General features: G+C 40.9%; 1 protein-coding gene across 6 annotated transcripts in view; it reads right to left on the minus strand.

Moving 5' to 3' along the window:
* Positions 1-15,682, minus strand: part of EBF2 (EBF transcription factor 2) — a 144,840-nt gene that overhangs the window by 11,113 nt on the left and 118,045 nt on the right. For 4 of the 6 annotated variants that reach the window (XM_075724190.1, XM_075724194.1, XM_075724191.1 and 1 more), the window contains 6 exons: positions 14,476-14,593; positions 12,584-12,714; positions 11,883-12,009; positions 2,819-2,907; positions 1,654-1,719; positions 1,368-1,545 (listed from right to left, as the gene is read on the minus strand). In XM_075724190.1, coding sequence (XP_075580305.1) covers positions 1,368-1,545; positions 1,654-1,719; positions 2,819-2,907; positions 11,883-12,009; positions 12,584-12,714; positions 14,476-14,593 — 709 coding nt within the window. Of the gene's footprint in view, positions 1-1,367; positions 1,546-1,653; positions 1,720-2,818; positions 2,908-11,882; positions 12,010-12,583; positions 12,749-14,470; positions 14,594-15,682 lie in introns of all 6 variants that reach the window. The other 2 variants (XM_075724193.1, XM_075724188.1) reach the window with 1 other exon arrangement.

Consider the following 15,682-nt stretch of genomic DNA (forward strand, 5'->3'; position numbering starts at 1 on the left):
CATTAGAACATTTAAGCAAGTACCATTAAATTCAGTGCGTTTTACGCACATGCTTTCAAATTAAGCAACAGTAAGTTTTAAAAGAATGGGGAAAACTAACTGTTTGAGGTGAACTGATATATGTTTTTCTAATCAGATTTGATTTGTTAAAAGTTGAAATTGGTTCTAAGACCTGGAAAAAAATGTGTGTGCTCATCTTTTTCTGAGGTAGAATTTACAATATATGTGGGATTTTTCTACAGTTTGAGAGGGGAGGTCATATACGTTTCAAATTATTGATGAATTACAAATAAAGCAAGTGCATTACTAAGGGGAAATTATAACCCATAAGTAGTTTGCAGCTGGACTTTGAAGATACTCTGCTTGCGTGAAAGAATAAACTGGATAAGTAAAAACCATTTTTTGTCTTTAAAAAAAAAATCACAAATATTTGAGAACCAAACTTTAGCCTCTTTTTTTCTCCAAAAAGAGACTTGAAGAACACTACAGCTATCAGCATTAAAGTACAAGGCTATTATTACAGCTGCAAAAGGATTTTCCACGGAAAAGCTTTCATTAGAAAGATGTGATCCAATAGCTACTTTAACAGTGGTTACCATTTAGATATCAAGTCAGGTTATTTCTCTCCATTTACATTATGAAGTTCTAATTCAGTGCTGGTAAGACATTATTAAAAAAACTAGCAAAATTATCTACATGATGACTTTTGACATGGCATATGTAATATTAACTTCATATGACTTTTTTTTTACTGCCTTAGAGTGTTAAACACAGCTATTCATGCAGTCAGCCACAGTTGTACGTTACTGGAATCGAGTGCTAAAAATCAAAATATTCAAGAGCCAGAAAATGCCCAAAGTTGATATTGCTCCCATGATGTATTACTGTTAATATCATTTTATGGCACATTTTCCTAACAATCAATAATATATCTGGAGTAAATGTAATACATACAACATATGCAAGTTAGTAAAATTAACACTGAAAAAGAAGCCTTAAAAAAAAACAAAGAAGAAAATTCCCCACCTCTTAACTGCGAGAGGTTTTTTCAGTTGCTGTCCTTGTCTTTTATGAAAACAGAGAGGTAACAACAACAAAAAGATATTGAGGGGAGCAGGGAGAGAATTCGGGGCTAAGTTGGTATCAAAAACTACTCAAAAATTATTTCAGCCATAGCTAATCTGGTGACTGGAACCTGGTGCAGACGTTGTATCACCCAAAATGGCAGCACACATCCATTTCTAATGCTGACAGTTTAAAGCCAAATTCCTGTTGATAAGCTGAGCCAGGCAGAGAAGTTGAGAAACTACAACTGTGGTTCAATTTTTTGTTGTTTGAATTAACGCTATACTACTTGCAGCGCTTACCTTGGTTGTTGCCCTGTGTGGACTCGGAAATGCTGACTCCTAACTGGCTCCCGTAGGAGTTAATTCCCATCATGCTGCTGTGAGCAGGAGAGCTAGACAGTGCGGGGATCTGCGCGGGGTTCCTTGGTACGCTGTAGAGAGCTTCTGCGATGTCTGCAGCTCGTTTCAGAATGATGTCCTGCAGAGCCAAAGGGACACGTTCAGAAATGTGCTCGGAGAAATTTTCCAGTGTTTATTACTACACTTGAACGTATGCCACTGCCCTGTTGAGAGCGGTCATTCTGACCTGGTTGTTATGTGGTGTTCCGTACAGTGCTTCAACTAGGTCAGCAGCTCGTTTCAACAGCATTTCCTGGAGGATGAACAGATGCGTAAAATTGACATTTGAACAGAAAAGGATTTCAGTGCAAATAAAACCATGTGCTAGTATTTTCTGAAGTGACTAGTGTGTGTGTGTGGTCATTCTGAAAACTGGGTCCCTGAAAGAGCTGTTATTTGCCACTTAGCTGAAAAACTGAACCCCTTACAGTATCTCAAACTAGACACGCGAAACCATCGGTCACTTTGGGAAGTGTTGACGTGCGTGCGGTAGAAACCTCAACCGGCGCCGAGCGCGTTGTGTGCCCAGCGCTCCAGCTTCATCCTGGAGCTCTCCGTAGTCCTGAAGCGGCTTCACGCACACCAGCTTCAAAAATGGGGACAATTTTCAGACGTACCCATTTTAAATAGGAACTCTGTTCCCTACGGAATTTTTCAATATATTCTTTTGCATAGACACATAAAAATGTGATTAATCTCCATGTCCGTTTATTTTTTCTCAAAAATGGTAACTGAACAAATAAACCACTTTAGCTATCTTACGTTACCTCTGGTTGTATACCGTAGTCTTTCATCACGCAAAGATGAGAATAGGGACTTTTGGTGCTGCGCTACAGTCTAGGAATACAGTCATGAATGCCACTCTCATTGTGCTAGGTGCCACCTCAACGCACTGTGCAGTACTACAGATACATAAAATCCTGAGTTGCTTCAACACATGCACATTGCAGTTGTTGCTACAGAAAAAGTTGAGCTTTAAGTGTTTTTTACTAAAAGAATCCCTTAAGATTAGATGTCTGCAACAAATCCTTTATGCCTATCGTATACCATTTAGGTTCAGAGAGTTGCCAATATGGATAAAAGCAAAGGACCATGAGTATGAACTGGGCAGATACCTGCACTGGACTCTCATTCTAGCAGCAAAAGGGGTCCACAGTGTTTGAGCTCTAACAGATAAAAATTAGCGATAGCCGTGGGTTCTACGTGATCAAATTCTTGTTTGGACTTACAACTAATCGGTGCACTTATGTTCAGATGTAATTGTCATTTCAGATACAGTTTTGTCTCTTTTGCGAGTTAGAAGTGAAAGAACATACTTAGTGGGCTTAGTGAAATGCTTAAAAATATTTTACCTTAGCTAGTCTTTCAGGGTCACCAGGATGTCTTGGGATGACCTTTTGCAGTCTTTGGAAACCATAATCTATGGTAGGTTCATTTAAAGCTGAAAGGAAAACAAACCAACCCAAACATATTATATGAGTATATATCTTTGTATGACACTTAAGATTCATCACCAAAGAAAGATGGATTTCACAGCTTCGCCGCAGAAAACCTCTGCTTGCCTGGGTGCCCAGAAGGCGCGCGTTGCCTGCTGCTCGCCGCGTGTAAGCAGGCTGAATGGCAAGCTAAGCTTTACAAGCACTCCTGCGTGAGGAGCCCTAATCTCTTTCCCAAGGGAATACCTGCTCTGCCGCCAAGGAAGCTGGGGCGCACAAGCTGCTAACGCTGGCCCGTGTTACACAGACCCTGACTGCAACCCTGGCACCCCAGCTCCACCCATTCCATTGCACAGGTCTTTCTGCCATTGCTGTGTAATGAACTGCATGGTGCTCCTGGGCGATCCCGCAGTGTGTCTGCAATTTGTGAAATAAAGAATTAGTGATATCTTTCTGCCTACAGCTAAGCCTTGAAAGAATTCTGCGGGTTCGTGCGTGCGCATACACCCTATGCCTGCTCGTTCTGGTGGGCACCGCTGAACTGAACGTACGTGCTCATGGTATGCCAGTATTCCAGAAAAGGCGTTCAGAGGCAGATACGTTGAAGCAAATGACAAAATTTATGTGAATGCTGCATGCTATTTGCAAAACTTCTAACTGAAAGCATTCCAAAGGGTTACGCTAGTGAGTTTGGCTTACTCAGTAAGGGAACAAAAAAAAGCATGACTTCTGCACTTCAAACTGCTCCAGCTTCCGCTGCTGACTTCTCACCATCTATCAAAGGCTGAGTGAATCATTGGAAAGATACAGCAGGGAAGCATTGTCACAAAGTACTCCTTTAAGGATGACTGCATTTACTCTGGACAAACCCGGCAATGGCAGTAATACAGCAAGCTATGGTACAAATGCAGATTATAACAAACATAGACCTGTTCTACAGGCAGAAATCAAGAGTACCGTATTTGCTCATCTAATAAACACGTTACACAACCCCGCCACCATTGTGCCGTCACAAACTAGGGCACAGCTATTCATTAGACACATTAACGTCTTCAATCGCATATGGCTATTATGCATACATAGCCACTTCACTGTAATGATGTTAATCTCCAGTGGATAAACCAAGATATTTTGACCCAGATCCTCAGTTAGTAATAGCTGGTAGGGCCCTACTGGCATCGCTGATGATTTCATAAAACTTCAGACACTTTAGTACTCTCTACTATGAAATCATGACAATAATAGTCGCATTTCTGATTATTCAAAATTAAACTCCAAATTAAATACAGAAATCAAAAGTCAGTTCTGTAGCATTCTGCATACTCGTGGGCTTTAACTGCCTCTAAGACATTAGGATTACTAGTGTTTACTGGTACAGTTACAGGTATGGGGTTTTTAGAATTTCCTTATACTTCAGAATGTGCATTATAATTCAAACGACACATTCACGCTGAGCTTCTTGCTAAGCATTCCATGACGCAATTAATAAGTAACATATGTAAGTCCTTTACACTATCCTCATTCAGTGCTAGCTTCTTCTATCCTCTTGTGGTTCCGCTGGAAAAAAGTATTTTTTTTAAAACAACTGGTGGCATCAGCACAGCTGAAAACACCTGATTGAGGGAGACGCTGATGGCACTTATTGAATCTTCTAAAATATACTCGGCACGTTAAGGATAAGCGTCTCAGGCACCAGAAGAATGAAACGATCAAGTGAGACAGACCGTTGTACTGATCCAGATTCTCTGTTTACCCGTGTCCGTCTTTGGTAGAACAACATGAAGGTAAAAGGTCACATTCCCCACTGAGATACATTTTATATTTACTTTTTATTAAATAATTATGGCATGGCATGAAGTTTAAATATTACAGGAGATAATCAAGTGGGAATTGAGTAGAGAAAACCCAGACCTGAGAATTTAGTCTTGGCTATACTTAGAATGTCTTTGCTCTCCACTGGGAGCCATTCTGGTTTGCTTAAGGAGTTTAATAATACACATTTCAACTGCCACAGAATCTACATCCCATTTGGGAAGAGGGGTTTTTTTTTTTTTGGGGGGGGGGGGGGGGGGTGTTTTTTGCCAATAATCCTGAGAATTATAGGCCAATTCTCTCAAGAGCCTATACATCATTATGTGCCATTTCTTGTCTTGATTTCAAGTCTAATCAGTTAAGTTATATATCTTAAGCTAAGCAAGAGCAATGTAAAATCTATAGGAATTTAAACATATATGTATACATAGTTGACTAAAAATAGCTAATGGGAATATACAAACTGCTAATTCAGGAAGAGGAAACTGGCTATTATTCAACAAACATTTTTCCAATGGATCGACACGGACATTTTCATTCTGATAGACACATAGCAGCAAATAATTTCTCAACAATGTTGAACTGTTCTACTAACAACTCAGCCATTTTGAATCAATGTATGTATTACGTCTTTCAGCACAAAAGGTTTTCTGTACAGCTTGCAACAAAATTGCCTACTACTGGTTTTACTCACTAATGAAACAGAAATATCTCTGTCCTGAAATGCTGCCAAAGCCCAACATCCAACGTTTGTAGAAGTAAATGGTACCTTTTCAACCGAAGGGCAAGATGTAGAATCCACCAGCAAGTTTAAAGGGCTTCACCACAATACCACTTCCACTGAGAAAAGAGCTACTAGGTTTATCTATGTGTTACACAGAAATATGCCAAAATTATATCCAAATGCTTTTGGGTTCCTGGATTCAGAGACCATAAAGGGGTCTGACACAGAAGCAGGCTGCTCATTATTTCCTACAAATCAGATCTCTGTAATGAAACCCCCAAGAAAACCAATCCAGGTACAGCAAAATCCCTTCGGCAACTCTCAAATCCAGTGTTTCAGGCCCAAGGGGTCTCTTGAATTTCCCAGGGCATAGTTTAAAAAAAATGCACATGACATGATACAACGTATGCAAAAAAAGAGCAACCATCTAGCGAATGAACTAAACTGTGGGTTAGTCTATAAACTTCACTCTAGCATAACTGTTTGAACAACAGAAGTGTGACAGTCAGCAGTACGGAGAGGTCTAAATGCCCCACAGCCTGCCTGGCTTTATTTATGACAAGGCTCAAATACAGTATGGCGCAGCGCTGCTTCTTTTATATTGTTCCTCACCCTCCAAAACCCATGCTTTCATTTTAAATACAAGACTCCAGCTACTATGACTCACTGGAATAGGAGGAAAAAAATATTCTCACACTTGAGCAACTGATGCCATGACATCTGTCTGCATTTGCAAAACCTGAAACAACAGCTCAGTCCCATTCATCTCAATGGGGACTAACTCAGATACCAAATGATAACAGTGCTGACATTTAAAGTATTAATTATTTCACCACACATCAAAGCACATAAGACTGTTGAAGGAAGATGATGTTATGAAGATCTGCACAATTTACCATGAGTGACAGCTCATTCTGATATTGCCAGTGTACGCCTGGGGAGATGCGCTCTCCCTCTCCGCCAATCAAAAAAGGGCCACATTCAAGGACCTGAGCAAAGTTCCGCGGCTCGTCTTTGCTTTACTCCGTGAAGCAGTCCAAAGGGCAGCGGGTCCTCTGTTTGCAAAGCATGCAAATGAGAAGCAGCAAAGTATGCGTACCTCTGGAAACATCCTGAACCGAGAAAACAGCCAGAGGGAGTGCAGTATTTGCAGTGTGATGCCTAACCTTCTTAAAGGTGTTAACACAGAGAAAAAAAGCACCGCTGGCCTTAAAGGCTTGAATTCCAACTTGGCAATAGCGACTACCTTCACTCAAGCCAACAGCAAAGAGATGCTTAGTATTCACCCTACAGAATAAAACATTTCCATGTTGCTGGCTGCAGAAGCCGCTTGCTATGAGTGTGCTAATCCTGCGCTTGGGAGGTACATACGTACCGGTCAGCCCGCTCCGAGGGGGACACTGTGGTCTAGAGTTGGAAGGGTGCTGCTAGGAGCGTGCTGCCAGTGGTCCTCGTTGCATTTGCTGTGCTGGTAGCAGCTGTTCCAAACACCCTACTCCCAGCGCAGCCTTGCCTCCTATTGCAGGTGTCTTTCATAGGCTAAAGCAGTGGTGGGAGCTGTTCTCTGCGAGTGCTTCCTGTCACATCAGTTGTGTTCTGGCCAAGCAAACTCGCTCTTCCAATTTGTAGAGCTCACTGCATCCTTGTAAGTGTTGTTTCCCGCAAGCGGATAACAAGCCGTTCCCAAATCTACTTACAAGCTTTAGCAAACCAGTACCCTCCTACCTTGGTACCTGGCACAGAGACTGATACAGTACAACCCGGGAGTCCAACATATCCTACAGATTATTTTATATTGCATTGCTCTGACAAGTTAACCCCTGGAGGATTTCTCCTCAGCAAGGAAAATTATGTTCAAAATCTCCCTGATATACACATTTCCAGGTTAGCATCTCTATGACAAAGCAAATGCAGAGCTGTGATCAAACTTAAGATATGAAAGCCTACAAGACATCCTCAGCCGGTGTAAACTGATGTAAGCATTATTAAAGTCAAGGGACCTATAATGGAATGACTTACAGCGGCAGAAAATTTGAATTTGTGTAGTATTAAAAGCGGAATATGAGGCTACTGCTAGATTAGCAGCAAAGAACAAATCTCTTATTATTCTAGGAATAGCTGATAAAAGAAAAGTAATTCAGAACATGGAGATGTATGTGTAACCAGCTTAAGGTACACACGGGGACTAAATGTTTAGTTGTGGTGATTTAAAAATAGACATTTTATCTCTCACTTTAAGTATATACTTAACTACTAAAGCATGTAAGTTGGTTCAGCACCGGCCGTTAACATATAACAAGCCATTTCTCTAGATTCTTGCTAGACTCTGTAGTACACCGTTAGATGTCCATAGAATCCTGTTGGCCTCACCCTTATAGAAGTTTTCCATCTGGGAACCTTATGGAAAAGTCCACACATCACACTGTGGCGATGAGAGGAATTTGATGGCTGAGTTGCAGCACCCTGAATGATAGCACTTAAGAGTGGAAACGCTGACAGAACCATCACTACAGCAATGCCAGCACAGCACACTTTGCAAGGGCCTATTATAAATACACATTACAGGACACATATGGGCTCCCGTAACAGCTCCACTGCGGCATTTAGATTTACCCTTGAAATTTATATCTAATTTTTATATTCATCTTTTCAACGGTTTATCATTTTCTTCTTCAAACAACCTGCCTTATTGTGACTCTTTAAAAAAGAAGAAAAAAGCTCAAGTATAATCAGGTCAAACATTAATATTTGATTGTATATTAAATATTGAGGGCATAGGCAGATACACGCAGTACTAACTGAAGATCATTGTTTTTCCGTTGCCATGTTTTAGGAGAGTATGGGTGTTCTGGTAATTGAAGGCCACGACTAGAACCTGAGGGATCTATTTCCCTGTCTACCTTCAGCTTTCCTGTATAACCACCGGCAAGTGGCTAATCTGTCTTCGTCCTTCCGTGGCAACGTCTCATGTATGAAATGGAAGCACAAGTCTTTCTGTAACTGGTTGCCCATGTCTGATGCAGTGAGGCCCTGATGAACCCTCGGAGGTCTGGTTTTGTATGAATAATTATTCTTGTTATACCTGTGAAGTACCCATAGCCAGCTACTCAGTATCTTTCATATGCCTTGCCCCTTCGTGCTTTTCATCTGAGCTTCTATCTCAGCACTTCATGATTATGAAGGACTTAATACCACATGGCCCTGATAGCACCGGGGCTGCTAGTTGTTGTTGCTGTTACTAGTTCTGACAGAACTACATCTCCCCGTGCTTTTACTTTGCAGGATTTCACACTTTTCAGTCTCCTGGGCTTGATGTTAACGTCTCTGCATTTCTTAGGATTTTGCCAAGTGCAAGCAGAATGTAAATGGAGGGTACGTAGAGGAGAAATTCTCATTTATAGAGGCAACTACAGTTCAGGAGGGAAGTGGTCTTATTTGTGTCTCCAAGCCTACTGCATTCTCTGATACCTTATGTACAAACTTTGTGACAGCTCGGAGGAATAGATTGCAATATAAAGTACTAGAAGTATCAAGAAAATAACTTCAATTATCACAAAAGAACCCCAGATTTTCATTATGATGCACAGGACTACCTTACCAATAATTAGAAAATCTACTGAACTTCCCTCTTCGGTATTTTATATGATATCTGTCTCCTACACTCTACCCAACAAATAGCTGCACTTCTGTGCTGCTACTGAGTGCATATTACAGAGTGCTATGGATACACACATGCATTCCGTGGGCAGCGGCACTTAAACAACCTGGTTTCCTGAGGCTGTGTTCTGGTAGCTTCTCTGCTGTCTAATAACACGGTTGAGTTCTTCACCTTTTCTTTCAGAGGAAGATTAATTCCAATCTCTCTTACCATTTTCCATTTTCACAAAAATGTGCTGGAACTGTGCATCTTTGATGCTCCTATCTTTCTGATAAAATCTGATAGAAATTGGTCAAGAGGTTCAAAAGTTGTGGGAGTTCTGAAGACGACTTACAGGCAGAAGGACTTTGAATATGGCTCACCTAGGTTAAAAATGAACGCATTTGTTCACAGCAGGATCACAGCAGTTTTCTGATAGCACAGCCACGGAAAGTAAAAAAAAAAAAAGCCACCATGTTATTTTCATAGCTTAGAAGTTGTTTTTACTGCTATTAGCAGCAACAACCTGGGGGAATTGATTACACAGGTGAGCCTCTACCTAATAGCTGTGTTTATCATTTTGCCTGCCATGGTGGGAGAACTGCAGGTTCTTGAATAGACAGATTGAAAAGTTGTCTGTTCTACCCTCACTCTAACAGCTCGGCATCTTCTGCGAAATGCTGTTTTGTAACATATGGCAGTAAGCACCCACTCACTCCTCAGAGAATGCTAACAGATATCCCTATGCCAATAACAGCAGTAAAATAGGGACAGTATATTTAACTTTCTTCTCTTCTGCTGGCTCCTACATACATCTTCATGTCCTTTTTTGTGGAAGCACTCTAATTAACATGTCAAAGAACTGCACTGCAGTCTGACTCAAGTCCCCCCTAGACCGTACAAGTAAGTCTTGCACTTAAAACAGCTTTACGATAGTAGTGAGACTTTTCTTCATAGAGGAATGCACATTTCTATTACACGTCTCTCTATCGCTCCATTCCTAAACCTCTTTCAGCACGGGTACCAACAGCACGCAGCCAGTGGCCCTCAGTAATGCTTGCGTTGAAGACTGGGAGAGCAAGGCCTCAAGAGGCAGAAAATGGCATAGAAGAACTTTACGCTTAATCTACAACAATAGCTAAAGACTAACGGTCTCTCTGCGGGTGAACGCATCAGGCCTAGCGCAGCCCTGCGCCGCACGTGAATCCATGACGCTGTTCCTTTGCTTAAGGAGGGCCAGGCTCCGCTAAGTTAACCTGTCCCATCTCTTCAGAAACGTGGTTGAATTTGCACGCAGATTTGAGCCTTTAACCTGTCTGATGGCTTGGCCAGTTATCTCTCAGGAGACAGGGTTAACCTGCTCAGGCATCAGATTCATCCTTTCCCAGAGACCAGTGAGTCAATGCACTGCCTTAGACAAAAATGTATTTCAAAAGCTTTTGGCCAGATCCTGATCTCACAAGCCCGGGAATAATTCCGGAATGACTTTGCACTGCACTGGCGTTATTTTGGTGCAAAATCAGAAGAAAGGCCTAACCTCTTTGAGCTGGATTCAAAGTCAGTTTCAGTCAATGGATATCATTTCAGTATCTTCAATTAACTGCGGATCAGACCTCTATCATAACAAAAATAATCCTTTGTCAGTTAAGCTTATATTTCATTAGACTACCTAGTATAATTGAAGACTTAATTCTTGCTGCAGGTTTCTAGGTGTGGCAGTTGTATGAATAAATACTTTTCCACATACATAACTAAACACTAATTTAGCATGTGTACTAATAAAGGGTATAAAACCCAGCATAAGACAGTAACAGGATCTTCGTATATTGTTGGTTCTTTCCGAAGTCCTGAAGTGTCAGATTTTTATTCCAATTTTTCCACATTTGGAAACTAATTCACTCAACAGGTGGTTTTTACCTTAAAATTTTTAATAAAAAATTTCTTGGACCGTCATTATTATTTTTGAGTTAAATTATGATTTAAAAATTGACAATTATAATACACAAAGATTATTTAATGAGGATTGTTAGTAGCAAGAAGCTTTAAAAAAATTAAATAAATCCTTCCATTTTGAGAAATCTTAATATGATTTGGGGGGAGCAAGTCATTCAACTTAAATATAAATCCACCCTTTAGAACTCGGCGCACCATTATTCTCCAGCCATGCTTAATAGGCACTTTAGTGTATACATTGTATGTCATCATTGTTACTACTGGCACTGACAGTTCAATGAGATGGTCATCTGGTCCCATCCGATCTTTTTCCTTCAGATCTACAGGTAATGTTCTCCTGCTAGCAGAGGTGAATATAGGACACTAAATAAGTTGATAATCCATTTAAGAATAAAAAAACCCCAACAGATTTATTTTCCACTCAGCTCATTGGCTTCTCTCAATACAAGATGCTCTCCTTGTCCTCTGGGATTATCTTGAAAATGAAAGGTTACCCCCAGCGAGAGGGAAATGTAAAATAAATTCTGTTATAAATAAAACATCTTCCAGTATGTAGAACAATGCTGTCATGTTCCTGTACACTCCATATATCTATAGGCAGACCCATATAATAACAGTATGAGCTCTAATATGGAAAAAATATTAACATGTGTAGTAACAGTGCCTTAACACCTCTGCACAACAATGAAGCTATCTCCTTACATGTCCAAATGTCACAACTAGCAGAGTGGCCTTCAAACAGCAAGAGGCTAAATAAATAAAGCAAGCGAGTAAGCAGAGAATTGTCAATACTGATTACCGAAACAAAGAGGCTCTGAGCTCGAGCTCCTCTAGCGTAAATCGCAATCACCTACCTGTGTAAATAAACCTGCCCGGTGCGCCTTTGCAAAACTGTTTGGATTTGTACGATAATGTCACTTCAACCACTCCGGGAATGTGACGTGGAGGTGTCTGAACTCGAATGGCATGAGGCGTGATAAGCTAGGAAATAACCGAAGGAGAGGCACGATTATGACATATCTGTGTTATTCTCCCCACTTTCACTGCTCACCCTCCAGACATGCTTTATGAGTAAATGCATTGCTTACTCCTATATAAGAGATGCTATAGATCAGGCAAGTGATGCATCTGGTCTAGTTTCTTGCCTCCAGGAGAGGAAGACACATTTTAGGATAAATTATCATCAGGAAAATTGTACTGCTTATGCCCACTGGTTAATTGCTGGCTCATTTCTGGACCCAGAGGGAATTCTTTCTCCTTCCAAACTCTAACCCTGTCTTCATTTCTTTGCCTTTACCTGTCTCCAGATGCCTAGAATTGTTCAGTTCCATTCTCGATATTACTGAGCAGTTGGCCTCAATAATATCACATAGCAAGGAGTTCCACAGAGAAAACATGTTCCGTGAATTTCCTTCACACAGGTTTTATTTGGCCTGCCTGACACGCCACCATTTTTGTACCATTATTGGAATAGGCATTAATACTGTTCCCCCTCCACTTCCCTCAGAAAAGGAATGTTTCTTCAATTTAGCAATAGGGAGGCACCTCTACCTACCTCACTCCATACAAGCATGGTTCCAAATACAACTTGCAGCCCATCAAAGAAGTTGTCTCCAATAATGATGACCATTGCTCCCCCTGTAGTCCAGCCTTCACTTGGGCTGATTGCTTTGATGCACGGTGTGGCTAAACAAAACGAAAAGGACATCAGAACATCAGGGTATGGGTTTTTTCCCCCCCACAGCTTTGAGACTGTTGGCAATACTGGGTGTAAACCCTTGCAGTAGATGGGTGCAAGCAACTTCTGTGCACATGAAGCAGTCCCAAGTCATACTGATGCAAACTTTGGCTTAGAGCAGCTTCACCTGTCTGCTCCTGGGAGTTTCTCCACTGCTGCAGCTTCACGGCTGGCACGAATTCCCTAGTGCTGACGAAGGCCTAGGACAAGTCCCCTCCAGCCATTCACCCATGAAGGCTGCTTTACCATTCCACGAAGCCCAATAAATAAATAAATAAATAAAAGCATGTTTTCTGCCTTGCTAGTGTTAATTACTTGCCTATTCATTACTGGCACTTAACATCGTGTCATTAAAGCCTAATAGGCCAACTGTAGTGGGTGTAAAAATGAAACGCTTAAATGATTGTGCAGAGGCTGTTTAAAAAAAAACCCCACTCATTAGCATATGATCACACAAAAGCTAAACCCTGTAGAAAGACAGGTAGTTTAAGATTTATTAAGTTTATCGATGGGTAAAAAAGATACAGGAATATCGAATGCTTCCTCCAATTCCTATCAAGACACAATTTCTAATAATTTTCTTGATTTTAGAGAGCAAAATTTTTTTTCTCCTCTCTTCCATATGTTCAAGGCCTCTGGACTATACATCCCATCAGGAACCCAATATGGTTTCCAGGCCATAACCAAAGTCAATCCATCACTCCATTCCCAATGTTGACAGGGTCAGAGGTGGAGGGGAACTTTGGCAGTGCTCCAAAAACATGAGACTCCTTTGAACAGCCAGTCAATCACATCCAATCAGTCAAGGAAAAACTGGATGGCTTCCTAGGCTAGGAATCCTGGGATTTTCCTTCTACCATTTCACTGCCCGCTGGGGGAGAATTAACACCACTCTGAATTCTTTACTGATTCAATCATTTTCTTCCAGTTCATTAATTCTTCTTTTAGGTTGATATAGGGCACAGTTAAGAAGTGGGGCAGCAAAACATTATAATGAAATAATATCCTTGCTTGTCTTTTCTACTAACATCACTAGCTCTTCTCACTTTCACTAGCTGCAGGGGAGGGAAAAGGAGACACAGATAGCATTTTCTAGTAATTTGGAGTACTGTCTGCGTGAGGTGGAATGTGTTGGTAAAGAGGGAGAGGAGAGGTCAACATTTTGAAGCTTAACAGATACAAGTATTTGTAATTGCTTTAATATAGTCCAAAACCCATCCTGTAGACGGCCATGAGTCTTGCTTAGCCAAACAAACTAAAATCAATTAGTGTCAGTTGCCTTCTGTGCATTGTTATGCTTTGCGCATAGTTTGTTTAAGGGAACTAGTGACACTTTTTCATACACATCTTGTGCTGTAACAGTTGTTTAACTAAGATGTCATGTTGTCTAATTTGCCTGAAATCAAATCTATCCCAGCTGAAGGAGAGTTCTGAAATTTAGATAATACTTAGTGTTTCTGTGTTTTTCATCTTTGCAGTACAAACTAATTAATAAATTGGGGGAGGGGGGGAGCCGTCTCTTAGATGTAAAGATGATCATATTTTGCATGCGGTAGACACTGTTTTCCTGCCTCTTCCCTCTCTAAACCCCCTGAGGTTCTGTAGTTCCCCCTTAGCTCTCCTTCCCTCCTGAAAACCAATAGAAATTGAGGAATGGGTAGTATGCTTTTGCATTCATTTGCATACTGTTCTTCATCCAAATATCCTACCTTCTGAGGGGTCGAGCCTCCTTGCTCTCCGTCCATGCTTGGAGTTGTTGTGAACAAACATGTTGTCAGACACTGCCAGTACGTGCCCATCAACATTCACTGTTGTTGATAGCACAACCTAGATATTTAGAAAGGGAAGAAAAAGGAGGCAGGTAAGCAATTTACTTGGAAATTCAACTTGTTAAGTATTAATTATTCAGTTTCGTTAAAACCTTGTTCAGTTTGTAAAATGGCATCACGTCCTGCAGGGTTTACTGCCTAACAAGAAGGGGAGAAAATATTTTCAGCCTTCATTCTATGCATTAATTCCATTTAACACAGCATCCTAAGGGCCGTATAAAGTCCTTACTGTATAATGAACCAGCTACTGCAGATGGCCCTAAATTTAGTTTCCTATGAGGCACTGTAGCACAGCTGATGGCAGAGAGGTCTATATATACCAACCAGGAGGGCAGGCTGCAGAGCACCACAGCAATTTGCCCTCCGATACATACATGCAGATTCAGAGCCATCTGCTGTACGGCGTACACATGCAAATGTATCTGCATCTGCTCCAAAAATACAGGTCTCCACTGACTGAGCAAAATGGAAAGTCCTACTACGTGAAAACAGTACCTAATACCATGTCTGGTTTTTGACCTATGTGTGCTTAGTGCCTCTTGAAAATCATCTGAGCCTGAGGACCCCGAACCAAGCAGCAGTTTTTAACCCTTAGCCTCCATGACTTACGTTGCTGGGCTCCAACAGCATACGAATTCTTAGAGGAAGTAACTGTATATGTTAATTAATCCCACTTATTTTTCCCTTTACAATACAATATCCAAAGCTGTTAAGTCCAGAAATATACGTGCCTTTAAATCACAAACTTTTAGGAAAAACTGAACAAACAGCATTTTAACTACTGAAAGAAGATGCATCTTATTGAAACTTCCAGGTTTCCACCATCCGTTGGTGTAAATCAGCTTAACTCCATTCAGCTGCCACACAGCTACAGTAATTCACAGCTATTGAGAATCTGAGCCTGGATGTGTTCGTGAATTTTCACAGATACAGCTCTCATAGTCTAGATAAGAGAATGTCAAGCTCTAATTGTTGATAAAACTACATTCAGCATATAGCAGGAGAAACCTTGCCCTCCTACAGGATATGCTAGCTGAAAGAATACTTTCTTTCTTCAGACAAGTTTAATTCATTCCAAAAGGCTCTT

The sequence above is a fragment of the Pelecanus crispus genome, chromosome 21 (genome assembly GCF_030463565.1).
Source record: "Pelecanus crispus isolate bPelCri1 chromosome 21, bPelCri1.pri, whole genome shotgun sequence".
NCBI classification, from domain to species: domain Eukaryota; kingdom Metazoa; phylum Chordata; class Aves; order Pelecaniformes; family Pelecanidae; genus Pelecanus; species Pelecanus crispus.